At 44.8% G+C, this 25,894-nt stretch overlaps 1 protein-coding gene across 2 annotated transcripts; it reads left to right on the top strand.

Moving 5' to 3' along the window:
* Positions 1-1,803: 1,803 nt before the first annotated feature.
* Positions 1,804-24,793, top strand: LOC120827682 (ubiquitin carboxyl-terminal hydrolase 22). 2 transcript variants are annotated; one of them, XM_040190757.2, is made up of 14 exons: positions 1,804-2,419; positions 3,361-3,393; positions 12,875-13,007; positions 14,581-14,694; positions 14,789-14,890; positions 16,057-16,223; positions 17,715-17,874; positions 18,405-18,510; positions 19,325-19,483; positions 20,443-20,569; positions 21,296-21,387; positions 21,798-21,860; positions 22,621-22,770; positions 22,859-24,793. In XM_040190757.2, exons 1-14 carry the CDS (start codon positions 2,300-2,302, stop codon positions 22,899-22,901), a joined length of 1,569 nt encoding a protein of 522 aa, XP_040046691.1. In that variant the 5' UTR covers positions 1,804-2,299; the 3' UTR covers positions 22,902-24,793. The 2 variants fall into 2 exon arrangements, with proteins under 2 accessions (XP_040046691.1, XP_040046692.1); XM_040190758.2 differs by lacking the exon at positions 3,361-3,393 and having other exon boundaries at positions 1,895-2,419.
* Positions 24,794-25,894: the final 1,101 nt, after the last annotated feature.

Here is a 25,894-nt window from a genome sequence, read left to right as displayed (position 1 = left end):
ATGAAGTTATTCATTAATTCTAATCTTTTCTTGTTCATGTGTGAATTTGCCATTAAAATAAAAACTTTAAAAATAATTCTTTCTGTAGATTATTTTAACTGTTAAATAAGCAATGCTTTTGCTTTTGTTAATGCAATTACATTTTTATTTGTATATCTGTTAATATACACCCTTTATTCACACTTTCTGGGTTCTCCTGCAGTTTATCCTTCGCTCATCTTAGCAACGACGTAGATGGTGGAAGGCAGAAATTACGTTTCCTTGTTTATGGTTGACTGAAATATAATGTTCTAATGTTCAGTTTAAAAGCCCAATGAACTACCATTTAATGAATTAGGAATTAGGAATGAAAATGCATTTGTCTCTTTCCCTCTACTCAGTATAACAGTCGTTCTTAAACATGTACAAGTAGGATACAGTATCCTTTATCTTCAGTCAGTATCTGAATTGGTATTCCTCCGTGAGAACATGTGTCGTTTCTCCCATTGAGTCCATAATAAACATCATCATCTAGTTGTTCTGTTAAAACAGTAGGTGACTGAAGCTTAAAACTTGGACTAATAGGCCTCTTGAACCAGTCTTTCCTTTGTCTCTTGACTTTTTTATTCTAAATCAAATCGAATCAAACTCTTCAATAACATATCATGTTTCCTCATACTCACAGTTCTCATCTGGATTTGTTTTTGTTCTTGACAATGACAACAAATGAAAAAGATAACCTAACTAACACACTGGAAGCACAATACAGTTCATTATTTACTTTAATTTATATTCCTTATTACACTAACAATAACACATTTTCTCTCTTGAATCAAGTTAGGCTTGCACTGCCCCCAGGTGGAGGTCGAGGGTATTACAACTCCACAAAGAAGAACCCCCCCCATTCAAAATAGGACTATAAATCATTATAGAGACAGATCCCTACTACTCAGCGAGTAGTTCAGAACATGTGATGGGGTAGTTTGTATGATTTTTTAATGGGGTAGTAGTGTGATGATGGATGTGAAGGGTAAACAGGTCGTCTGCTTCCCCTGGGACATCTCGCCTTCTAAGAAATCTACTTTGGAAGAAAAAAGAACATGATATACATGAGTTGTCCATTATATTTGTTTCTTTTGTGTTAACAAAAGTAAATTTGCACTCGTCGGGGAAGCCTTTCTTGTTGATCGGAGGTTTGTGATTGTATCTAATTTGAATTTCTGATAATCCCTGATTTCATCTGAGCATCTGCCTTGCAAAGGTTTGGTCTCCTTGTCGATCCAAGCAGACGTCCTATTCGAGACATGTCCGTCCCTGGTGAGAGAAGTCTGCGCTCCGGTCCAGTTAGCACATCACAACATCTGTATTCATGAAACAATGTCTAATTGAGTCACGTATGCTCAGTGACTAACACGCATTCAACACACTACCACTAGGTGGTAGGCTTCAATGATGGTATTTGTGGATGGGATGTTTACTATTATAAATAAGGGACGATCGCTTGATGATGTTCTAATTAAACACGCAGGCCCCGTTTAAACTCTTTAAACGGCTCAGAGTCAAATAAATTGCAATCCTGAACTGACGCTTATGCGCACGTGGCGGACATATACGCTCACATGAGCCATAAGACGGTGAAAGCATCAACCATATCAATCAAATATGGTTGATATAAAGGTAACAGCAATAACAACTGAGTTTCGGAAAAAGCGACAGCATTTAGAACAATGTTATGAAATGCATCCTCGGCTTTACATTCCACTTTACACGGAGAAGTAGGTATTTGTTGTCGAGGTGACCTCATCTACGATTAAAAATCCAACAATCACCCCCACACGGAACACGTTGGAGTGAAAAACAAGCACACCCAACGTGCCCCGAAAGCGACGTGATGACGCAACGTCTTTGTGTACGCTAATCACGGTGTACGCTGGGCGGGCATTGTGAAGCTGTAGTTGAGTGTTAGCAGGCTAACTGGAGAAAGAAAGCTAACTAATCGTGAGAGTGGAAGTGGAGCTAACGTTTAACAAAAAGGCAACTGTCAAAACAGCAAGGGGAGCAGGATTTTTTTTTTGTCAAGTGATAATTCTGCTAGATGACTACATGAGCTGAGACGTGTTGCTAGCTGATCTTAGACCGTTGTTTGTCTTGATGCCCGAGGAGCATTTTTGGATACTACATCGATTGTCCCATTTCCAAACGGAAACCATTTCTGGACAGACAGTTCGTGCTAGCTATCTCGCTAGCTAAGTGAATCATCCAGGAGACTTTCCATTGTCACCTAAAAAAAAAAAAACTCAAACCGAATGTTTTGTCTGTCATGAGTCCGGCCGGGTGCTCCCATGTGAACGGTTATAAGGTGGACAATTGGAAACAAAATCTTCGAGTCATATACCAATGCTTTGTTTGGAGTGGTACTGCTGAGACCAGGAGACGCAAGGTAAAAAAACCAAACGGGAAACTGCAACGATACCTAATCAGGAAAACAAAAAAAAGTGAAATGTTTTTGAATATGGCACAGGCAGACACACGCGGAACTGGAGTGCGAACGGTGCCCCCCCTCCCACGTGAAGTACGTGGTACCACTGAACGAATTGCGGTGTCGGTGAAACTCTACCCGTGCAGCAGTAATGCCGCTAGTGCAAAGGGGCTAACCGGCTAACGTTCGGTTATCACCGGCAAGTTAGCTAGCGCGACTCGACACGACGAGCCGCGGCATCCGGTGGCTTCTTCGCTTTAAACGGAGTCCCGACGTTTTTAATTTTGCTCTTGTACTATTCCGAGGAATTGTTTTTTTTTAATTTAAAGTCGTTTTTCGTTTGGCCCGGTTTTCTTAGCCCAGCGGTTCCGTGTGGCGGATGCTACCCTGTTAGCTGCGTGGCTAAACTTGGGCTTTGAGGGGAGTTGTGGCCGTGAGCGAACATTACCGCACTAAATGTTCCCGTAAATACACCCCCCCTTCGCCCCCCGGCGCACACGTTAGCGGCTCCCTCCGTGGGCATCCCAGGGCAATGTCCCCAACCCAACCCCCCCCCCCTTCCCGCAATGGTCATTCCCTCACAAGTTTTGATGCTGGGACATCAGCTGATTACTTCATTGCCAATTTCCTTTTGGGCTTATCCCACACCTGCTCGGCCTCCACGGCTCCGAATAGCTCCCTACAAAGTGATGTCATCACTGGACCGTGTTGCAGTTTCTTTCACCTCTCACACCTCCTCTTGTGTTTTTTGTTGTTGTTTTGTTTGTGTGCCGCGATGCTAATGAAGGAGAACTTTAATGCTTAATTTGTATTCTAGATTGACTTTTGCAGGTTGCCTGATGCAAACCAATCCATGCTTCACTTAAACATGTCATACATTTTATGTCGTTGTGATAAAATAGGTGCTTCAGAGTGATGCAGGATGGACAGAGCTGGTGAGTTGAATTCTCCCCCTCCTCATCTTCACTGACATACCGTAGTTCAGACGATATAGGAACAGGCTTGCTTTTCTATCCTCTCCCATCTTTCTGTGCGCCTCAGTGCCTTTTTTTTCTCCATTAAATGGACTGAATATTAGACGTAAAGCTGCATAGTGGGAGAATTCAGCCCCGTCCTTGTATCTGCTGGGATGCCCAGTTACAGCCAGAGATCTCTGGGTGGGATGGTGGACTGTGAGCAGAGCGCAATTGCATTACGGGCATTTCAGAGCAAATCGCCTGCGCAAAATGGTTGAGACTTTTGTTTGTTGCAATGTTGTCGTGCCACGCATTGCTTTGGAAAAAACTCTGAACAGAATGAAAGTGTGCTACAGAGCACTCGGAAAATGCATGAGTCACATGAAGTAAAAAAATAAATAAAGTAAGTGTGGTCGTCAACCGTTTTACCAGCATCTTTTACATGTTAATATCGTGAGTTTAGGTTCGTCATGTCAGGAATGCAATCAATGAGAGCTCCGTCAGTGTTTCAGGGACGCTTTCTATTGCTCAATTACTTGCCATTCATAGTGTTCTGCCCAACCTTGTGGGCTTATTAGCTGAGTTTTATCATACCTTGCACATGGCTACATGCTCGATGACTCCCCAGATCCTGAGCCGACCATTGTTAGTCTTCAGTTAAACGGCATTTAAGGTACATTTTGAATGGTCACTTTTAGTGGACAGGTTGTTAGTAGGTTTCTGTACACGTTAGATTCGTCATTGGTAGTTTAAATCTGGATTGTATTTTAGTTTTAGGTGCTGTCCAACTCCTCCATAAGTCCATCATCCGTCACTGCCGTTTTTTAATTCTTAAAAATGAGCACCACCTGGTTCTACTCTCATGCCACAGCACCCCAGGAATTTTGAAGTAACTACTGGTATTGACAACATTGCTTAGGTGAATATTTCTTTAGAAAAATATTGCATATTTTTGTCTGTATTATCAGTGAAATGTGATTCATTGATTGATCTATTCTGGGATTGGACTTAAGTTTTTTTTACAATTAAAAATGAAATAGGAAGTTCCTGTATTAAACGTTCTCCCTATATTTTATCTGAAAGACTTTTCCCCTAAACCTTTTTACCAACTAGCCGCTCCGGCGTGCAGAGCAGGTGCAGTGCTGCTCCAGATGTACACAGCCAGTGTCGTCCCTGATCGTGTTCAGCTTCGAATCATAAGCTTGGAGACGATGCGCCACCAACGTCACGTTCTGGTGTCTTAACGTTGTGGAATACTATTATGAATCCTTTGCTGGGGTGCTGAACCGAATGTTTGCATTAGTGATGAAACAAAAGCTCATCACTGCGCTGCTTGCAGCTCATCTGTCTTACCGCAGCACAATAATGGCAAACGCACCGCAGGCGCTGTAGTACAAGAGGCTCCTTTCCGCCCAGAGGGAAGCTGAAAGCCGAGGCCATTCAGCGACTGATGAACGAATGGAAAAGATGCGTTTATACTTTGTATTCAGAAGTAGTTTGATTAGCGGGTGCCTTTTTTTATCCCGAATCACTGTTTTCCACCCCACCTTTTTTTCCCCCTTTTCCCATCGTCTTTTGTCAACGGCCTCCCTCCAACCTGTCATCCGCTCTACTGTAAGCTACACTCAATTCCCAGGCCACTATGTGCGGGAACACGGGTGAAAAATCGGTCACCTGCTCTGTTTTGCGCAATCTGAAACCCACACGGCTAACAAATTGGTAGAATGAGCGCCAGAGACGGGAGTTGGCAGCGATGACATCGCAACCCGGCGTGTCTTGGGATCTGCCATCCTTAATCAGTGCACATTAGTTAATAATAATCCTTTTGGGATGTTGGGCCTGAATTGAATTGCCTCATTAGCTTACGGTATGCGTGTCAGTTTACTCTAATGTCGTGTATGAGAGGGAACGCGCTGCTTTGAATGGTATTTTTACCTCAGTGGCACATTTGAAATTGTTGTTTTTTGTCTTTTTTGTGTATGTGTGTGTAAAAACGATTCTCAATTGGCACTAACTACACCTGCACCATTTGTGTGACATAGTGGGTAAATGGTTTATCGTTATATTCTGTTCCCGTTGAGGTATTGCCCGGACGGGAGGCTCCCACCGCGTCCACTCCGGTTGTGTCACGTTACAAAAGTTGGCTCCCTTTCCGATGGCAGGGGAGCAACTATTGTTCTCACTTACTTCCTCTTCTACCTTTCCGGGAACCGTACTTGGTTTCCTGGCTCTCAATCTATTGTAATACCGTGTGAGTGTATGTTTAACTAGTCCAGCGAGCTCCTCTTTTAAATACGGCCCCCCAGCCTCAGTGCGTCCTTGTGAGCAAAGAGCCGTTCCCTCTCCTTAACGTCGATGCGGCCGTGCCCCGCTTTGCCACGTGCCATTAAAGCAGACTTGTGCAGGAGGATGTCAGGCACAGCGTGGAGATAAAAAGCTGTCGTTGCTTTTAACCGTTGACTTCACCCCTCTTAAGGCCCAAGTCATCTTCATAATTGATAGTTGGTGGGTGGCTATGGCAGCGAAGGCATTGAGTGAATATTCATGGTTATTTGTTTTAACGTGCTCCTCCGTCCAGTTGAAGAGGTTTTCTGCCGCCCGTAAGAGGAGGTCCTACGCCTACTAAAACACCGTGGCCATAAAGGAATCTGCCTGGCAGTTAAACCGGCGCTATTACCTCAGGTTGAGTGGATATCACATGAAATGAAAGTGGGCGGGGCTGGTGGGATTTTACAACCATAACTTCTTTTGAAGAATCTGCTTGTCACTTTGATTTAAGGGCTGTGGGTTGTGATTAAAGAGCTGACTGAAGTCTGCTTTTATTTTTTATCTTCTGGTTTTGATAAATCATGAATGATCAGAGGAACCGCAATCCCCCCCTCCCCCCTCCCTCCCTTTTTCCACCAGCGCAACCCCTTGCTCTGCTCCTGTTGGGGGAACATGAGAGAGATGTCGTTTGCTAGATGTTTCAGGGAATTTCAGAAGTGGAAAAATTGATGTTTCTCAAGGGTGACACATTTACTTCCTCCTTTCACTCTTTTCTGCCTCCTGTTCTTTCACTTCAGAGACACACACACGCACACACACACACAAAAGGCACTGAGGCACAACCAATCCCAGAGAGCGGCTGATTCCTGTGCTGTGAGCAGATCTTTGTCGGATCGGTCTCCATCACATCACAAGCCTTCTTTCTGACTCATCAGCATACGTTTGTAGCATCAGGATCTATTCCTGCAGCCTCTTCACGGCTCTCGCTTGTTCCTCTTCTGTGCTCCACTCCCACACTGTTTCTTCCTTGCCTTTTCTTTTCTTTTTTTTCCTTCCATCTGCAATCCTAGGGTGTCTCACAACTCATTTCCTTTTAATTATCCCATTAAATGTGTGCATTAACATACATACCGTTGGTAAGTTAGAATTCTTAATGAGATTACAAGGTATCCCCCATCCTCCTATTCTGTTTCCCTCATCGCTCTGCCTCACAGAAAATACTTGGAAGCGGGGGGGGTTGTAATGTCATTGGTTTATGGCCGCCCCCTTCCAGCCCTATTTTTTTTCATGTCTGCGTGCTCTTTGTCAGACTAAACAAATGACACGAGGCCCATAACCTCCTGCCTTTAGTAATGGGCCAGGGGTGTCGCCTTGCGTTCTCCCCTTTGCATGCTGTTGCCTGCCGATTGTTCAGCCTCAGATCATCCAGCCTCCCATTGATGATCGGCATCTAATTTAATAGGGAGAACTGAAGGCGTTGTTATGTGCTTGAAGTATACAGCGTTTTCACCGGCTACTCTTGACGGTGTAAAATGTTGTCTTCAAAGCAGTGGTGGAGAAAAGAATCATGAAGAAAAAACGTTTTATTTTGGGCACAGTTATATAGTATGTTTAGTGAGCACATATGCCTACGAGGCTTGAGGATTCGTTATACATTTTAGAATATAGCAGCCACAACTTCACTTTGACTGATTTCTTCATCTGACATTTCGTTTCTTCTTCCTCCCTTCAAATGGAGACACTTTCCCTTTTTTTCCTCCTCTTGACTGTCCAGCAGTCTTTGGAAAGGCATCAGTGCTACAAAGCGTGCTGGCCAATGAGACTGCTGTCCGCCCCTCCCATAGTACCACCATCTGTCTAATGAGCTGTCAATCACCCCCCACGGGCCGGCCCAGCCCCAAACCAAGAGGCAATCAATCTTTTCCAGTGTGGATACTGAATTGTTCCCGATTTATTAAAACAACTTTTTCTTTGGGGATGACATTCAGTGTGAAAATGGCTTTTGAAGATTGTGGCTTTAGACCCTGCTTGGTATCTACTAACCTTTTAAGCAGTAATGGTCCCTTTGTACGTTTTTTCTGTATAGATTTTAACAAAGGTAACGTTCAAAGCTACTAATTGGTTCTACGTGGATGAAGAAATAAAGTCAACTTATGAGGCGAATAGATTTGATTCCAAATCAGTCCAAGAAGCAGGATCGTCGGTCTGTCTTTGCTCCGTATTTTCTTTTGGTGGCGCAGGATGCTGGTGGGCATCTGGTAGCTGCACGGTTTGACCAGTGATCTCTCAAGCCTCCGTTCAGCTGAAGCTGGACTGTTGGCCATCTGTGCAGACAAACGCTCCCTCCCTCCCTCCCTCCCTCTTGCTGTAGATGTTTTCTTTCTTTTCTTTTTTTTGCAGTCATGGTCAGTCTGCATACTGATAAATTAAATTATTTTGGGCATGATACTCTTTTGTGAGCGGACCGCCTAATGAGGCCCCGTAGCAGTTATCAAAGCACACGATTTCTGGTTTATATTCTGTGTGAAAGGTCACAGGCAGCCATTCTCGGACCTCCATCGCCGTACAACAGTCAGTGGGAATCTTTCTGTTTTTCTCCTACGCCCTCTGAAAATCTAGGAGGAGGCACAGCCTATCGCCTCGAATTGAGGGATCTTAATAAGATTCCCACATGCACGCCTAACGTAGTTCCGTCCTCTGTGCTGCAAACCCTCCTTTATCCTGCCAACAAACCCCACATGCTCAAACCCCCGGCAAGCTTTGGACTACATTTTTCATTGTGGCATCAAATCTTCTCCACAGTATTTCAGCTTAGGTCCACTCCTCCTCCTCTTATCCAGTTTTATTTATTTCCGGCGGATGGCAAGAAGCTAGACTCCCATGGACTGGTGCTCAGAATCCTTTTTTTTCTTTCATAGCCATGTCTGACAGTATGAGGCCAAACTGCACACCAAGAATCCCTCCCAAGGCCTCCATTTTAATGAGGTGGGAATACGTTTTCACAAGAAAGGCCATACACCAGGCAGTCGTCAACAGCGGTTACATTGAGCTGATGGAGGACGGAAGTGAAAAGAGAATAGAGGAAGATTGGTATTGTGTGTCCGTGTGTCCCTAGGGCTGCTGACTGAGACTGCATTCGGCTGGCCAGGCATTGTCACATGGGGATAGTGGGATGTGAGCCTGCCAAGGCGCTGACAGGCTGCAGCCCCACGGGGTCAGTCAGTCGGCAGCCCGCTTCTGGAGCAACACCGCCAGTCCCCGTCCCCAAGCCTCCCCCGGTCTTGTTCATATTATTAGTTAAGAGCATCAGAAAGCACCACATGCGTTTGCACGCGTGTCTTGAGTGCTTGTACGTCCACCGATGTTTTTGTGTGTGTGTGTGGGAGGGATTCTGCGCGTATTTATAGTGTGGTATGCATGTCAGCTATTGTTCATTTTTTCATTTTTTTTTTCTTTCTTTATTATGAGCCCGTTTTTTGAAGAGAAGCACAGGCAGGCTTACGAGAGTGAGGCGGCTGGGTGAGTCACCGCTCTCGTGTAGCCGGGCTCTCCACCCTGTATTGACTCGCCCTCCCCTCCCCGGTCGGTTCTTTGCTGCAGCGTGCTCGGTGGTGCCAGACCCTTTGTCCACATCGTAATTGTCGTTGTCATTTACTCCCCTCCTCGGTCACAGCTCGTCACATTGTTAGCGCTGTGTAAAGATGTGAAGGCGTTCACCTCAAAGTTGAGGTAGGAATAATGCCGTATTGAAGTATGAGTCAAAGAAGAAGCTGCGTATCAGTATTACTTTATATAGTTCATGTTAAATTGACAACGTGGGGCAATCCATGCTGTTATTGTTGGACCCCGGCTCATTTCAGGCTGCAAGTGCACCACAACAGACTCAACAATGCATGTAATGCAACCTTATTCTAGTCTTAAACATGCATGGGAGACCTTCTCATCCCGGCAATGCCGTTCTGCACCTGTTCTTCCATCAATCAGCGGCTTTGTACGTTGGCGGGTGATTCCCCTGGACGGTGAGCCAAGCCCAACTCGCCTCGAAGAGCGCATCCCACATGGGAAATGCAGCCCAGCACAGACTTGAGCTTGCTACCTGTCTGACACTTGTTCCAGTCATCTGAGCCAGCGGCTGATCAATAGCTGATCTAATAGAACGTTAAAAGCCCCGGGCGCAGAGAGAGGCAGGACTGCTGACACTGATGAGTAGACAGCCCGTGAACCGTGGCGCGATGGAGAGATTACAAAGGAGCCAAGGGGGCGCTGGAGCACGGATAGATTTTCTGCCCGCTGAAGGGGGGGAGGGCGTGGCATTGGCAGCATTTCTTGTTTTTGACATGGAGTCCTGGTGCAGTGAAGATAAACAACAACCCGACCTCTAAGATCGGTTGAAAGAGTTATTAAAATGTATATTTAGCAGCATTTTTTGTCTTATGACTGTGTATTTAGATCTTCATTTAGATTCCTAAAAGACAATGGCTGCACACTGCACCTTTTTTTTTTTCAATGACACAACCTCTACCATAAAAGTTCAAAGAGCCCGCTGTACGCTGGGGCTGGCTTAGTGACGCTTGCTTCCTTTCCATAACTCCCAACGCAGCACCGCTCGCATATTTGGTCGCATTTGTTCTCTCTGTCAGCCCTTCTGAGCTGACTGGCTAACCGACCAATATAAAAATAAAACGCAGGTTTGTGTCTGCGACCCTGATGATCCCCTCTGCTGCGACCATGTGATCACAATCCAACCCGTTCCCACTAATGCGCAGACCTGAGTTTGGGGACATATCTCTGCAGCAGTGGATACTAGCAGATGTGTTTATTTATCACTCATATCCCTGGGCTATAATACTGCTGATGCCCTCTGTCAACATCCACACAAATAAAGAAATGTTCCTATTCATGTGAATTTCACATAACTCTCAATAATTGACATATTCCAGTTTTGCAGATTGAAATCATTTTCATCTACATTTGGTTTTGTAACATGCCTTCGTACAGTACGAACCACGGGTGGGTAAAAACATCACCGATGTATTGTTTCTACATTCTTGTTATTGATTGCAATATAGATATTTGAACGTCAAGATCCACACCAGCAGTGTTAGTGTTTAGATAGGTGGGTAAAAACATCACCGATGTATTGTTTCTACATTCTTGTTATTGATTGCAATATAGATATTTGAACGTCAAGATCCACACCAGCAGTGTTAGTGTTTAGATAACAGGTGGATTGGCAATGCCCGATGAACAACGGAAGATCAACGGATGGCAGAATCAGTTTGTTTTTTGGTTCTTTTTAGCTCCCAAACATTGCTTCATTTAGCCCATTAACCTAAAATGTGTTACTGTGTGTTTGATGTTTTGAGAGATCGTGTGAGATCTATAAGGGATACACCGTTGCAAGCGTTTTGTTTATTATCCGACAGGATTGCACCACAAAATTTGGATTATTTGCAATTGGCTACATGGAAAAGAAAACAAACGATGATGAATTGAGGAGTCTTCTGTCTCTGGCAGGGTTTTCGCTTCTCTTTTTTTGCATTCTTTTGCATTTTTGGATGGAGATGGGTGAGAACAGTGCTTGATTGTTCATGATGCCTTTTCCTCAGGTGCTCCCCCATAAAAAAAAAAAAAAAATACAATAAAAAATCAACAATAACCTACTGCAGTTCTCTTCATGTTTGGGGAAGCGAGCCGTGGGTGCTCAGTGTGAATAGGAAGGTGCTGAGCACACAGCCCTGGGGGGCGCCTGTGTTCAATACTAAATAGAGTAAAGGGGTTTTGACTGCCAATCCGAACGGCCTCAAGTCTTTTTGGGAGGGAGTCTAGTAACCAGTTGCAGATCCTTGTACTCACTTTTACGATGTGGGTCGTGTAATTGTTCGATATCTAGTAAACTCTGTGGGCGAAACCGGTCGCTCCATCTACATGCACCGCCGTTGCCATAGCAAAAATCACACAAAGCTATCTTCAGTGAGATCACAAGCGAGAAGGAAGTGAAACTGACAGGCACAACGTGCTCTTTTTGTCTGCAACAATAGGCTTTACTGTTGATCATATGGGGTCAGGTTATACTATTGTGTCTCTAGTCAAAAGAGGCTTTTGAGTGTCTGTCCAATAGTTAAGCAACATGTATAGGAGTGAAACAGAAACCAAATGGTTTCTTTCTCATTTGGTTTCTCATCACCTTTGCTTCACACCTTCTTTCTCTCTGTCTTCTCTCCACAGTGTGTGTGGGCGGCTCATTGCAGCATGGTCTGCACCCTGCAAAGTTCTGATTGGATGGCCTCTTCTCTCTTACTCGATTTCTCCGTCTGAAAGCAGACTGTTGCAATGCTTTCAATCATGCCACCATCATACCTGTTTAGGGAAAGCATCAAGTGTAATCACTGCTGAAAGATTTAGCATTGGTTGACATAGGAATTGTCTTCTGAATAATGTACCTTCATATATATATATATATATATATATATATATATTAGTAATAAATAAACTTGGATGATGATTTTAGAAGCTTCCTCGTAGTAGCTTTTTGGAGATTGAGATTGTTAGAAAGAGAAGATAGCTGTGCTTTCCGTTCCGTTTTCACTCTCTTCTCTCCGGTAACTTACTGCATTTTGGTCGTGGCCACTCGTGCAGCACCAACAACCCCCCTCGGTTCTCTCCTTCCTCATATTTTTTTCAGGTTCACGGTAGATGTCAGGTTTTCTAATGCAAGGTCTCCTTTTTAGGTGCCGTAGTCAAACCAATTCCACACCTTCCAACGGCTGTTAGTGTGCGCCTCAAACAAATTCTACTTGCCTTCTTCGGTCTGCCTGCCAAGCATCAAATCCCATCATGCCCTGCATGTGTTAGAGAGCAAAAGATTCAGCGAGGGAATATGTTGTTCTTCCACAACAAATCATTTGCCAACAGGCCCAGCAATCTTTAGTCCCATCTGTTCGTATCAGGTCTATTCACGCTTTGTGTCCTCCAAAGTGTTTGTTTGACTGGAAGATGGAAATCTGGGTGAGCTAGCAGGGAGTTGGACTCTACCTGCCTACACTCCTCGACAGTGTGGCTCAGGGCTCGGTGCTGCTGCAGAGAATTCTCTCTCCACACTGACCGTCCTTTTTTATTGTCCACCCCCCCCCCCCCCCCCCCCATTCCTCCCCTTCCCAACCCCACTTCTCCTTTGGATCTTTCTCAACAGGCCAAGTCGTGCATCTGTCATATGTGTGGAGCCCACCTGAACAGACTCCACTCTTGTCTCCACTGCGTCTTTTTCGGCTGCTTTACGAAGAAACACATCCACGAGCACGCAAAAAACAAGAGACACAATCTAGGTAAGCCGAACACCCCTCACTACACTACTTAGAAATTCAAATTTGCACCAAAATTATTATTATTATTATTTTTTCAACCATTATACATTTCTATATTTAAATAAAATATAACATTAGTTAAAATTATGCAAGATAAATGATCTCAATACACGTATTGCCCTACGTCCAAGGCCCAGTCCCATCACGTCAGTCCTCACATTCACATGCGCCCCTGTGGCTCACTGCAGCATCAGCTATTAGCAGCAACGGATTACAGCCTTAATTTGGGCAACTTCCTCCTCCGAGCAGACAGGGACCCGAACCTCCCTTTAACCGCAGCACATTACCATTCCGGCGGAGAGCGCCTCAGCCAGTCAAATGTCATGAGTTTAAGTTTGCACTCTCCCTGTCATCCCGCCGCGAGGGCCTGGGAGACGTTGCTAATCCACAGCCTCAAGGAAGCCTAGCTTCAACTCTACATGCTAATGATGCCGAATAATATAATGCCACTAATGAGTGCGGTTCCCATATATTACCCCTGCAAGGATAAGGTGAGGGTTTGGTTGCTCGGTAGCTGTTAGAATGGCTGTAATTAGTTTAATGCGTTTCAACAGTTTGGTGGCACACAGATACCCCCAGGTGCGCGGCCACAGTGTTAATTACCTCCGAGCTTTCCACAAGACCCTCTCTGACTCTGGCGTTGTGCTCATCTCCACCTCTAATCAAATTAATCCAAACTCCCCGTCTGCTCGACGGCATGATAGCGAGCTCCCTTCTCAGGACTCATTAAAGAATGTCATCTCCTCGCTCCCAACGACTCTCTCCATATCTTTTCCCTGTGCTTCCTTTCTCGTCCGAGCTACGTCATTCTCCGCACGCGTTTCCCATCTTCTGATTTTCTTCCACCGCCGCATCCTTCTTTTTTCTCATCCTTTGCTCAAGTGAGCACGATCTATATTCCTGCTTTGTATATTGTGCTCTATAGTCCATCCCCTGGTTCTCACTTAAGTATCATTTGTCGGTTTTAATTGGATTAGTGTTGTTCAGAGGGGAGCATCTTTTGTGGCCATGGTTTACCAGAGAAAAGTAGATTTCTTTTAGACACTACATTTCTTTGTATGTTCTCATCTCCCCCACACACACACACACACACACACACACACACACACACACACACACACACACACACACTGAAGATAATTTTCTATACGTTGTGTTCTCACCTCGCAGTGTAGGCAGCACCAGAAAAACATCCAGTTAAGCTAAAAAAGAATAGGTTGTCATGGCAACAGAGCGTATTGTTGCCGTGGTTTTAGCATGGAAGAGGATGGTGTGTTAGTTGACAGCCCAGGTGGGGGGTGGGTGACAAATGCACATATTCCATTACTTCTACCCTCACATCTCTTACAATTGCTAATTGCAAACGTTACGAGGGGAAATATTCGGCAGGGACAGCACATGTCCTTAAAATCTCCTGTGCCAGCGAGTTTGTACTGTAAATAAAAAAAAAAAATGTGTTACCGGGGTGGAAAAATCAATTTGTAATTATGGTGCAATCTCTTTCTCCTTCTCTCTCCCTCCCTCCTGCTTCCAGCAATAGACTTATTATACGGTGGGATATATTGTTTTGTGTGTCAAGACTACATATACGACAAAGACATGGAGCAGATCGCCAAAGAGGAACAGAGGAAGTCCTGGAAATTGCAAGGTATGGCATTTTGTTTTTCTCTCCAAGACCGTCGCGCAGCTTTTGAAACGAGGCCGGTCACATTTGTGTCTCTGTGTGTCTTTTGAATCCACAGGCATCGGGGAGAAGTACACAACGTGGGAGCCGACCAAGAGGGAGCTAGAATTATTACGACACAATCCGAAGCGGCGGAAAATCACTACGAACTGTACCATAGGTAAGCAGCGTTTGTGTGCGCCGGCCCCCACCGGATCCTGTAGTGCGAGTGTACCTGGGGTCCCTCTTGTGTTTAAAAGCAAGGTCCAAGGTCAACAAGGCCAGCTCGCCCCCCTCACCGCGAACTGTGAGCAACAGAACACAGTGTTCCCTCACTGATGCTACAGATGCGCACCATACGGGCCCCAATGTGTGTGTCTTTCTCCACAGATGCACCTCGGGTACGCCGGAGAGGATTTTTTTTGTCATTTTGGACAGAAATATAAACTGCAGCATTTTCTTTTTCAGATTTGATTCAATCTCCCTTCCCCTTTTAAATCTTTATTGAGCTTGGTTTGTTTCCCCGGTAGAGCGGTAGACCGTGTGCGTTTTATGTGTGTGCTCGCACGCCGTGACCAGTCTGAAGGATTAAAGCTGTCGCTGAGCATTCTCCTCCCAAACCAATTCTTACTCCTTTTGGAATCGACCCAACACCCTGCTGTTTTTCTCTGGTTCTCCCGGCCATTGCTGCAAGACTGCAGCACTGTTTTCTAAATGAATCCATTCACAGCTTTGACTTCTGCTTCAGGATTTTACACATTTTAGCTGGCAGGCCCGACACGACAACATGGTCTTTTATGTTTAATAACTATACTGGCATTGAGATGTGGTTCCATATAGCTTCTACATAACTACCAAATATTAACATTAACAACTAAGCTGCGAATTATTCCCGTATTTAATTGGGTAACAGTTTGCCTTGTGGAATGTCAAAAAAATGCCCAATTTCCTGAAGACCAAGTTGATGTCGTCAAATGCTTATGTTTGACCGTTAAACAGAAAGACACAAAAAAACATAACATTTTTGCCATTGAGAATCTGTAAATCAGTTGCGTTTGTCACCTTTGCATACCTGCTCAGTGTTTAATTAGTAGCGAAACATGATTTAGTTTTATATCAAAATACCAGATTTTTATGTGTGGTTCTTTTGGTCACAATTCAGTAAAGCTGTCCAGTTCTGATGGTTTCTAACTAGTAAGATGAACCGTCCAGAGAAACCGAGTGGAGGTCCTTGGTGGGGATTCATTTCCTGCCCATGGCAGCAGTATTAGTCTGAGGCACTGTCATGTTTAATCTTTGTTGCTTTGTGTCTCTCATGCTGTTCTTTGTCTCCCTTTTGTCCCGCAGGTTTACGAGGGTTAATAAACCTTGGCAACACATGTTTCATGAACTGTATTGTCCAGGCCCTAACACACACGCCGCTGCTGCGAGACTTCTTTCTCTCCGACAGACACAAGTGCGAGATGCAATCAAACTCCTGTCTGGTGTGTGAGATGTCGCAGCTCTTTCAGGAGGTACGGTGCAACATTTTCCTATCTGAACTTGTTCCGTATGTTTGTTTAAATCCCACAAAGAAAAGAAGAAGATCCTATTTTGGGTTGAAACTGGACCATTATTTCAGTTTGTTTCAACGAGCATATGATACACAATGTTCTCTCGCAGTGTGGCCTGCTGCAGAAGGCTGAGTCACTCTTTGGTCCAGTCCAAAGAGGGAGGCAGAGAGGAGGGGGAAAAAAATGTACAGCGCCGCAAGCAGAAATCTGTGATTATATATTTCTTTTTGAACCTGGTCCGTCAATGCAAATGATGTTGCATGGCCTTTCATAGCCTCTTAAGCAGAGCTCTCTGATACCAAAGGTTTTGCATTTTGCATCGAACAATCTCATCTGCCCTCCCTGTTATGTAATCTGCTGTGGATGCTCAGCCCACACTGCTTCACTTTTCTTTTTTCTTTTCCACACACCCTCACTTAACAGTTTATAGGGGCCGACAGATGGCAAGTGATACACAATATATACACAGAGCCTGTTCCCCACCTCGGTGGCCTGAACCATTTAGCCACACATGCTGGAGGTAATCGCTCACCAGGGAGGCATTGACCACATTGACTACTCTGCCGCAAACCCAGTCAAACAACGAGAAAAAAGAAATTATATTTCAAAGTAGCCCCGCACACAAACACTATCTCTTCAACGTTTTTCTACCACCTTCTCCCTGACTCTATTTCGATGCTTACTTTCATCCTCTACCCACCTACATATCTTCTTCAAACGGCGGCGTCTCCTCCCTCTGCACACGCAAGAACTCAGGGCTTTTTAGATGTGACGGCCCACTTTCATTAGCCGCTCTCTCCTCAGTTTCCTCATCGTCTTGTAGCATCGTGTGTTTGTCAACCACCCTCAAACTGCCAAAAAGGACGGTGTTGGATTATAAAGAGACTTTGGCATGGCGTGTTTTTCTCTTCGCAGCTGAAGCGCATTTCCGACGTGGTGTCGGGACACGAGGCCCTGCGTGGCGTTAATTTTCGAACTGTATTGCAGAGTTTGCACCTAAACAACTCTCGCACTCCGCCCATCTCTGACCTTGATTGTCATTAACTCGAATTCCCATGGCAATGCAAAGACTGCATCCATTTTACAGATCGGTGTTGTAACTACAAACACTCCCGTTTTCCAACCAGTTTTTCCTCTCCCCGCCCCCCCCAATTGCACCCTTCCTCTCTATGGGTGTGCGGACATATGGCGGACTTCAATCATACCTGATGAGGCCTGTAGAAAGTAGCTGCTTATGGAGACATAAAGACACCTTGACTGACGGCCCACACGTGTTACGCTTCAGCAACGAGTTATAGATGGTGCTCTGCAATGTCGCGACAAGGTTGTCACAGAGGCTATTAAATATAATTCTCCTTGTAGCACCTGCGATAAAAGGCTAACCACCCACTCCTCTTCACCCCCTCCCCCCCCCACCACCTCTCTCATCTCCACTTCCTCCCATGCTCTCAGTTCTACTCGGGACACCGTTCGCCCCACATTCCCTTCCGGCTGCTGCACCTGGTGTGGACTCACGCACGTCACCTCGCGGGCTACGAGCAGCAAGACGCCCACGAGTTCCTCATCGCGGCCTTGGATGTACTACACCGGCACTGCAAAGGGGACACCATCAGTAAGCTAATAAAACGACCACTGCTGCGTTGTCATTTCAATATAGTTGAGATACGAGGGTTTACTTTAGATTTTATTTTCAGGCCAGCTACCTCTCGGACTGAGAGGGAAATGCAGCAAAGCGTCAGTTGAGATTGAGAGGAGCTTGTTTGGGCCACCTACTGCCCCGGATCCGGCATGTGGAGTTATACCTTTAGATCTACCCGCAGAGCACAGTGCCTTACTTCACTGGAAGCGTATTGAAAAGAAGACTGGCAGTGTTGTGTGCCGAAGGGACAGGAGGCAAGTAGTGTGAGGAATGCCAATAGACCCCACTGCAGTGCACCGACGGGCCGACTCTCCCACAGACCCCCCAGTGGGGTTGGTTTCGATTATCTAGAGTCCAGAGAGTTGTGAAGTAGCTGAGGGGCTGCGCTGCAGGGGAGCGGTGGAGTGAGAAAGAGGGCCAGACGGAGTCCTTCGGAGGTGCCAAACATGTTGTCGGGGTTATCTGTGTGTCTATTTATACTTTCCACTCTTTGTGGTCCACAGGAGATGACAATGGGAAGAAGGCCAACAATCCGAACCACTGTAACTGCATCATTGACCAAATCTTCACTGGGGGCCTGCAGTCAGACGTTACCTGTCAAGTCTGCCAGTAAGTTTGTGTGTAAAGACGTTTACACATTAGCATAACACCGTCCCATCTCAGCGCTTTTCTGTCCATTAAACATGATGGAGCATCCCCACAACCTGCACCTCCTTTCTCGGTCCCTAAACACACTCATTCGTCCCTCCCTGTTGCTCTCGGACTGCCTCGTCACCTTCTCACCGCTGGGCTGATCGATGTGGACGTCTACTGTCCTCCCAGAGCGGGCGAACGGCGGGTTGTGTCCTCTCCACTGTTCTTGTTTAAAGGCCCGGTCCCTGCAGAGCTGCTGTAAGGTGGGGGGTTGTCTAGACAGCGGCGCAACCCGAGCGTTGCCTGCCGGGCCGGCCCGCCCTCTGGAGCTGTCCTGTCACATTAACACTAACGCGCTGCACTGAACTGCAAAGCAACCTCGCCCTTACTTGCACTCAGTGCGGTGTTACCTGCCGTATTTTTGTGTGCTGCCGTGCATTTTACTACAGAACGTTTGCATTTTGCTCAGGCTGAGGTCCATCGCAGCCATCGGACTGTAATAAAACCCATTTCTTGTGTAAAGCCAATTTTCTCTGATGCAACACTCATGTAATTGCAAATGGACCTGGAGGTACTGTGTATATTAGGAACATACTCAATATTTCATCAGGCTTAAACAAATACAGGATCACAATCCACAGAGACTCTGTGAATTTAAGCTTGTCTGTTGCCATCTATGTCATCATCCTTTCATCATGACCTGTAATAAATGACCTACACTTAATGACACGCTGCTCATTACTCATTCAAACAATTTCCTCTCCCCCTTTTTTTTTTTTCCTCCCTCTAGTGGGGTTTCCACAACGATAGATCCATTCTGGGACATCAGTCTGGACCTTCCTGGCTCATCCACGCCTTTCTGGCCCCTCAGCCCCGGAGGGGATGGCAGCACAGTTAACGGAGAGAGCCACCTGTCCGGGTCCACCACTCTCACAGACTGCCTGCGCAGGTACCACTTCAGGCTCCGCTGATAACAGACGGGTTTCCTTTTTCTCTGCCCGTCAGGTTTTTGTTTATTTATTTTATTTTTCTTGATCTAAACAAAACTGAATTCCTTGTCATGTAGGTTGTAGAATTTTCAATGGCGCTAAATCAGATCATTTGCCTTTGAGTAGCACTGCTGGCTCTGTGCGCTGACGCAGAAAAACGGTGATAGTCTTACAGCTTTGTCATAAAAAGAAGGTACTTTTTTTTTTTTTTCCCCAATATGCTTATTGTCCTTTATTCCTTCTGCCACCCCTCCCAATTCATGGGTGTCAATCGTCTCCAAAAACGTTTTATTTATCTCTCCACTTGTCTGAGGAGTCACATTGTGTCTGCTCAGGCACGTTATCACTGGATCTCATCTCCCACCATCACCAGGTTGGCAGATGTGACCTCTCATATCTCCTCGACTGCCTCTTCATTCTTGCAATGTCTTTCCCTCCTCTCCTTATCTGATTTCATTCCCTCCCCTCTCCATCTAATTCCCTTTCCCCCTGTGCCCTTACCATCTACCTCTCGTATTCCTCTCATCCTCCCCCTCTTTCTCTCGCCTCCTTTCCTTCTGACTTTTTTATTTTTTCTATACTGCAGCACCTCACACACCCCTAGTTGCTGCAGCAAGTCTCTTAAAGGTACAGAACTGGTTGGTGCTGTTGCCGTGGTGATGGAGGTGTTGGAATTTCCAGCAGAGGGCCGGTTTGGGTGCAAACCAAAACTCTTTGCACAAGCCCTCCTCCATTTTCAGATTAGTTTGGATTCATAGGAGGGGAACCAGGTTTTGCCCGGTGCAAAAGGCTGTTCATGTAATGTAATCAAAGATATATAATCATTGTTTTTTTTCTTCTTGTTTTTACTTCCTTTTCGCCCACATGTTCACTTCTTCCTCAAACCCTCTTCTCTTTTGCTCCAACCCTCCCTCTGCAGGTTTACGCGACCTGAACATCTAGGAAGCAGTGCCAAAATCAAGTGTGGCGGTTGCCATAGTTACCAGGAGTCCACCAAACAGCTGACAATGAAGAAGCTCCCCATCGTAGCGTGTTTCCATCTGAAAGTGAGTCAGCCAGTGACAATGTGCTGTCTCCATGTGACTATTTAAATATTTAAGAGTACATTGAGCTTTTATCATTCACAAATCAAATTTATTTTTTTTCATCACTCCAAACGGAAGATCCAACAGTACCTTGTAAATACTGGGCTGCGTGATGCACCTTAATACATCATGCAAATGCTTTAATACTCATAATTTTCCATCTTTTTTTAAAACTACATTTAATGTTTTGCAATATATATGTATGCCGTAATATATGATCCGTTCTGTGTGTACTCAGCTTTACATCTTATTTAGGCAAACCGACTTGTCTGGTACAGAGTGTTCAGAATTCTATTCATTTGTCGGTGCATTATTTTCTTCTGTGGAGCCCTTTCACAGCGTCCCAGGACACGTATGACTTGTAGAGGCCTCGTTTGTCCATGTTTTATTAATCATAACAGTATTGTGGGGGGCTATAATGTATTCATGCTATTCATAGGAAGAGGCTTCCAGAAGATTGTCTAAGATCCAGTGCTGCTACTATCCTGCTATGAATGCATAAATGTGTGACATCCACAGTAAAACACATGCATTTTTACTTTTCACTTGCTTTGTTGTATTTTCTTGTCTTGTAACGATGATGAATGTTATTTCTAAATGTGTCTTCTCCCCCTCCCCCCTTTCTCTCTCTTGGTGTTTCTGCCCCCCTCCCTCCTTCTCTCACCCTCCCTCTCCGGCCAACTCCAGAGGTTTGAGCACTCTGCCAAACTGCGGAGAAAGATCACTACATATGTTTCCTTCCCCCTAGAGTTGGACATGACTCCCTTCATGGCATCCAGGTAAGCCTCTAGTAGGCCCGCCTGCTTTAGACCCATATGCTGAATGTCTACACATCCACACGTAAAAAAAAAAGGAAGAGCCTATTTAATTGTTTTATTGAATGTGTAACATACTGTATGACAAACGTTATCTGTTGTGAAAGTAAATCTGAATTTTTACCAAAACAGCGTTATTATGTAATGCGGCCTAAAATATATATTGGTGCGAGAAAAGCATTTAGGAGCAGCGTTGCCCCACCCGTCTGTAGCATCCATTCAGCTCTGCTCATCGGTGAAGGCACAGGCAGGGAAGAGATGTGCTTTCACAGAAAGGACTATTCTGACATCTAGTGGATTCATGTGCCAGTGTAGCAAGTTTGTTAATGTCTTGCTATTCTTTTCTTTCATTTTTTTGTCTTCGTCTCCCACAGTAAAGAGAGCAGAATGAACGGGCAGTATCAACAGACGGTCGATGTATTAAACAACGACAATAAGTGAGTACCTGAGTAACACTGTCTCCTTCCCAGCAGCACTGCCATCGTAGTGGACATTGGTCCACAGGCAGCTCATGCTAATGACCGGAGACATCTGGCCCTGGATATCAAGCAATTAAAACATTAGTTTGTCTCATTCGTGAGCGCTAATATAGCTTTCATTTTTCCACCTCAAGGCATGCAAACTTGTAACAATTGACAAAATGGGTCACCCGCGTGATTTGCGCACATCAGAATTTCGTCAAGCAGATTTTCCTGCATGTCAATCTCACCACGGCGAGCGCAAATGAAACCGACCTTATGGCGGCTGTTAGCTGTAGCAGCTTCTGGAGCTGCCGCACGCTCTGCTCTTGGTGGCAGGTAGGACGAAACGAAATGCATAGTCTGTTTTCATTTGATGTCACTTTGGATTTAATCCATTCAAACATCCTGTCAAAACAAACGTGGACCAAGAACCTTCACTGCCATTTACGAGTTATCTGTGCAGCTCTACTTTGTCCTCTGATGTTGGACTGAGGACACATGAGACGCTACCGTGACTCCCTATCGTCCCCCGAGGTTCGGGTGGTTTTACTAGGCAAAGAATGGCCGTGGCTAGTTAGCACGTTAGCGCACCTATATTCATTTATCTCTGGAACAAAATAAATATCTTTTACATGATGTCAACACTGTAACCTTTCCACATCTTTTCTCTTTTTGAATACTTTAAGCTAAAACTGGCCAGACCTTACACATTGCACGTCTTTTGGTCTATTTCCAGGTATTCCTTATTCGCCGTGGTCAACCACCAGGGCACGTTAGAGAGTGGCCACTACACCAGCTTCATCCGCCAGCACAAAGACCAGTGGTTCAAATGCGATGACGCCATAATCACCAAGGCCAGCATTAAGGATGTCCTCGATAGTGAAGGGTAAGGACGGAACCCAGGCACTAGCAGCTCTACAATGTTGTACCGGATGAAATCTCAACAGGGTCTTTCTATTGTTTTCACCCGTCAGGTACCTCTTATTCTACCATAAACAGTTCCTGGAGTACGAGTAGTCTTTGACCGCTGGCCATGAAGAACCACTGGTTCCACGAGGGAAGCAAGGGCCCGGGGACAGGAAGAGACGGAACACACAAACCTACCTGAAACTCTTTGACTACCAGTCTTTGCTCCTCCAGCTCTCGAGGACAAAAAAAAAACAGACTTGTGAAATCATGCAACCTTTCAAAAGCAGGCACTGAGCTACTTCTTGGCATCTACTTGACAAAGTGAACGAAGAGAAGATTCGGAGGACGAGTTGGCCGTTCAGAGGGAAGTGCACCCTTACCCCCTTATTCTCGCACCCTTACCTGCTGCAGGGGCCGTCTGAGTGTCATGTTGATTGGGCACATCTGGACGTTTCTTTCAGTATTCGCACCCCCCCCCCCCCCCCCCCCCCCACACACACACACACACACACACACGCACCCTCTATTTAACTGACTGAGCTTTTTACTTGATGGAAGACAGTTTGTTGTCGTATTCTTATGGGGACTGAACAAAAACGAACAAGAATAGAATTGCAAGAAAGGTATTATGAACTTTGTGAGAACATTTTCAAAGGTATGGTTATGATTATCAGTTGTGGAAATTTGTTATCAAATACTGTATGAACATAGTATACATCTATTTTTTAAGAGCGAAAAAAGAAAACACACGGGAGAGCTTACAGACGCTGCCTTTGCCAGTTACTCGGCAAGTGCTGCCATGGAAACAAAGCAGATTTGGACATGACTGTGCTCATGTTTCACATATACTGGGTTGATTGTTTTATTTTTGTCTGGTTGAGGGCAGGGAATATATATATATATATAATTTTTTTTAGCAACTCATTGAATTTTTGTCTGTTCTTTTCAATGTCTTTTTTTTTTTTTTTTACTTTTCAGTACAGTTATGTGTCCCTCGCTGTCCTGGTACTGGAAATGTTTTTTGACGTATTATACTTTCATTCTTGTGGAATTGTTGGTATAACGATGGTGATGGTTGGATTGGCTCTCTTTTGCTGTTTATAAATTGTATGTTGAATCTGAGCTTGGGTTTCACGTGGCATTCTGAAGAGGAGACTCCATATGTGAACTCCCAAGTGAGGTCCTATAATATGTGAGAATGCTATGGTCTCTCTAGAACAACTTTAATGCGCTGCAAAGAAAAAGAAAAAATAAGCCGATTTCACAACACTGCATGCGCCTGGGCTCTTGAGATAAAATAGCTCTCGGCAACGGCTCCAGGCCTGCTGCCCATCATGATTTTTGTTTCGTAAATTTGGGGGACAGGAAGACGATCATGTGAGCTGTATAGAGGGTAAAACATATTGCACGTATATGGGCTCTGCCCGGCCACAGTGTGGCTCTGAATCCATCAGTGTTAATCTTCTCCATGGCAACCGTGTGGCTGGTGTAGACCGGTGTGGTGCGTCTTGCCTCTGCAGTGCAGTAAACCCAGTGCTCTGTTCAATCAGTATGCTGTCAGACTTTAGATAATGCACATACACATCAGGATGTTGTGGTCTGTTTTGTTTGAATATCACTGATTGTGTATGTATTAAAAAAAACAAAAAAACAATTGAATAAAAAGAAATTCACTCATGTATAAGATGAGGGCCCAAAACTATCACATAAAAATCACAACCCCCCCCGCGCCCCGGTTGTTTAGCTGCTCTGTAATGAAAAACAAACATGCATATCCCTCAGTTTGCTGCGGAACCTCAGCTAGAGGGCAACAGCGCCGCCCCCCCCCCCCCCCCCTCCCCCCACACACACACCTCCCATCGGTGAAATCAAAGACTTGGTTTTGGTGTTTCACGGAGCAGTTAAGACCACCCAAGGACATTCAGGGACGCAGCTGAAACGAGAAGGAAGAGGAGAGCTTCATTATCTGTTTCAGTGATTAAACTCAGAACAAAACTGGAGAGTTTGAGTATGTCCTGTCTTTTTTTTTTCTCCCCCTCATTCTGCACACATCTCTTCTTCAGGACAATACATTGTGTCCCAGCAGTGAAGAACTGATTGATTGGTTGGACAAGAGGGTGCATTCAGTCCATAAACTGAATGCAGTTTAAGCTTTTTATCAAACCGTTGTGCTTCTGGCTATCGAGCGATGGGCTGGATTATGGCTCCACCTTGTGGTCAAACCAGGAGGTTCAGAGGACTTTAGAGAGAGTCCAAGTCCGACCTGCTTTCACAATTCTATGCGATGGGTGTTAACAAATTTAAAGACAAGAACTGTAAACCTCTGCCGTGAGAGCCTTGCGTAGAATAACATTCTTCATACATCATATAATTTAAATAAATCAATATAAACTGTTAATCTTACCATCGTTAATAAAATATTTGGCATATCTTATCCCCTTGTTATTCCATAAAGAGCATCCAACAATTTTGCAGAAGAAATCTACTTATTTATTTAGATTCAGCACAACTATACACAATCCATGGTTATTCCATCAAATGCATTTTCCACTGTAATGGAACAAAACAACTAGAATGCTAGTATGGAAACAGTAAAATAGTAAAACAGTAAAAGAAAAAAAAAGGAATTCAAAGCTCGGGAGACATAACATTGTAGAACAAATGTTTGTGAATTCAATAAATTCCAATAAGCTATTAACACAAATAATCATTACAACGACGACGGCTGGAGGATATTGTATAACATGAGGTGTATGGTGTTACATGTTGTGAGGGTCTCTAACACAAACTATACACTACATTTTACCCCTCAGGTATCTAACTGAGGTGTTTGGCTCTGCTTTTTTTTTCTTCCCTCGCATGAAAAAAAAAATGTCAACATTCATAATTTATGTCCAGAGTTTTTGTTATTATTATGCTAATTTGTGTTACCATGGGAGTAATGCTCTTGAACACTGTTGCTATGGAAATATAAGACACTAGAGGTGTCATGTCTTAAAGTGGAAATGAGATGCTACAGATCAGCATACAAATTCCATAATAGAGAGAATGTGTGTGTGTGTGTGTGTGTGTGTGTGTGTGTGAGAGAGAGAATTTCTGTG

The sequence above is a fragment of the Gasterosteus aculeatus genome, chromosome 11 (assembly GCF_964276395.1).
Source record: "Gasterosteus aculeatus chromosome 11, fGasAcu3.hap1.1, whole genome shotgun sequence".
NCBI lineage: Eukaryota > Metazoa > Chordata > Actinopteri > Perciformes > Gasterosteidae > Gasterosteus > Gasterosteus aculeatus.
The sequence above is the reverse complement of the archived record's forward strand: the minus strand, read 5'-3'. Positions and strand labels throughout refer to the sequence as shown.

Coding starts and splice junctions, on each gene's coding strand:
- LOC120827682 (XM_040190757.2), top strand. CDS start 2,300: ATGAGTCCGGCCGGGTGCTCCCATGTGAACGGTTATAAGGTGGACAAT. Junction 16,224..17,714: donor TGTCGCAGCTCTTTCAGGAG/GTACGGTGCAAC, acceptor CCATGCTCTCAG/TTCTACTCGGGACACCGTTC. Junction 21,861..22,620: donor GTATTAAACAACGACAATAA/GTGAGTACCTGA, acceptor GTCTATTTCCAG/GTATTCCTTATTCGCCGTGG.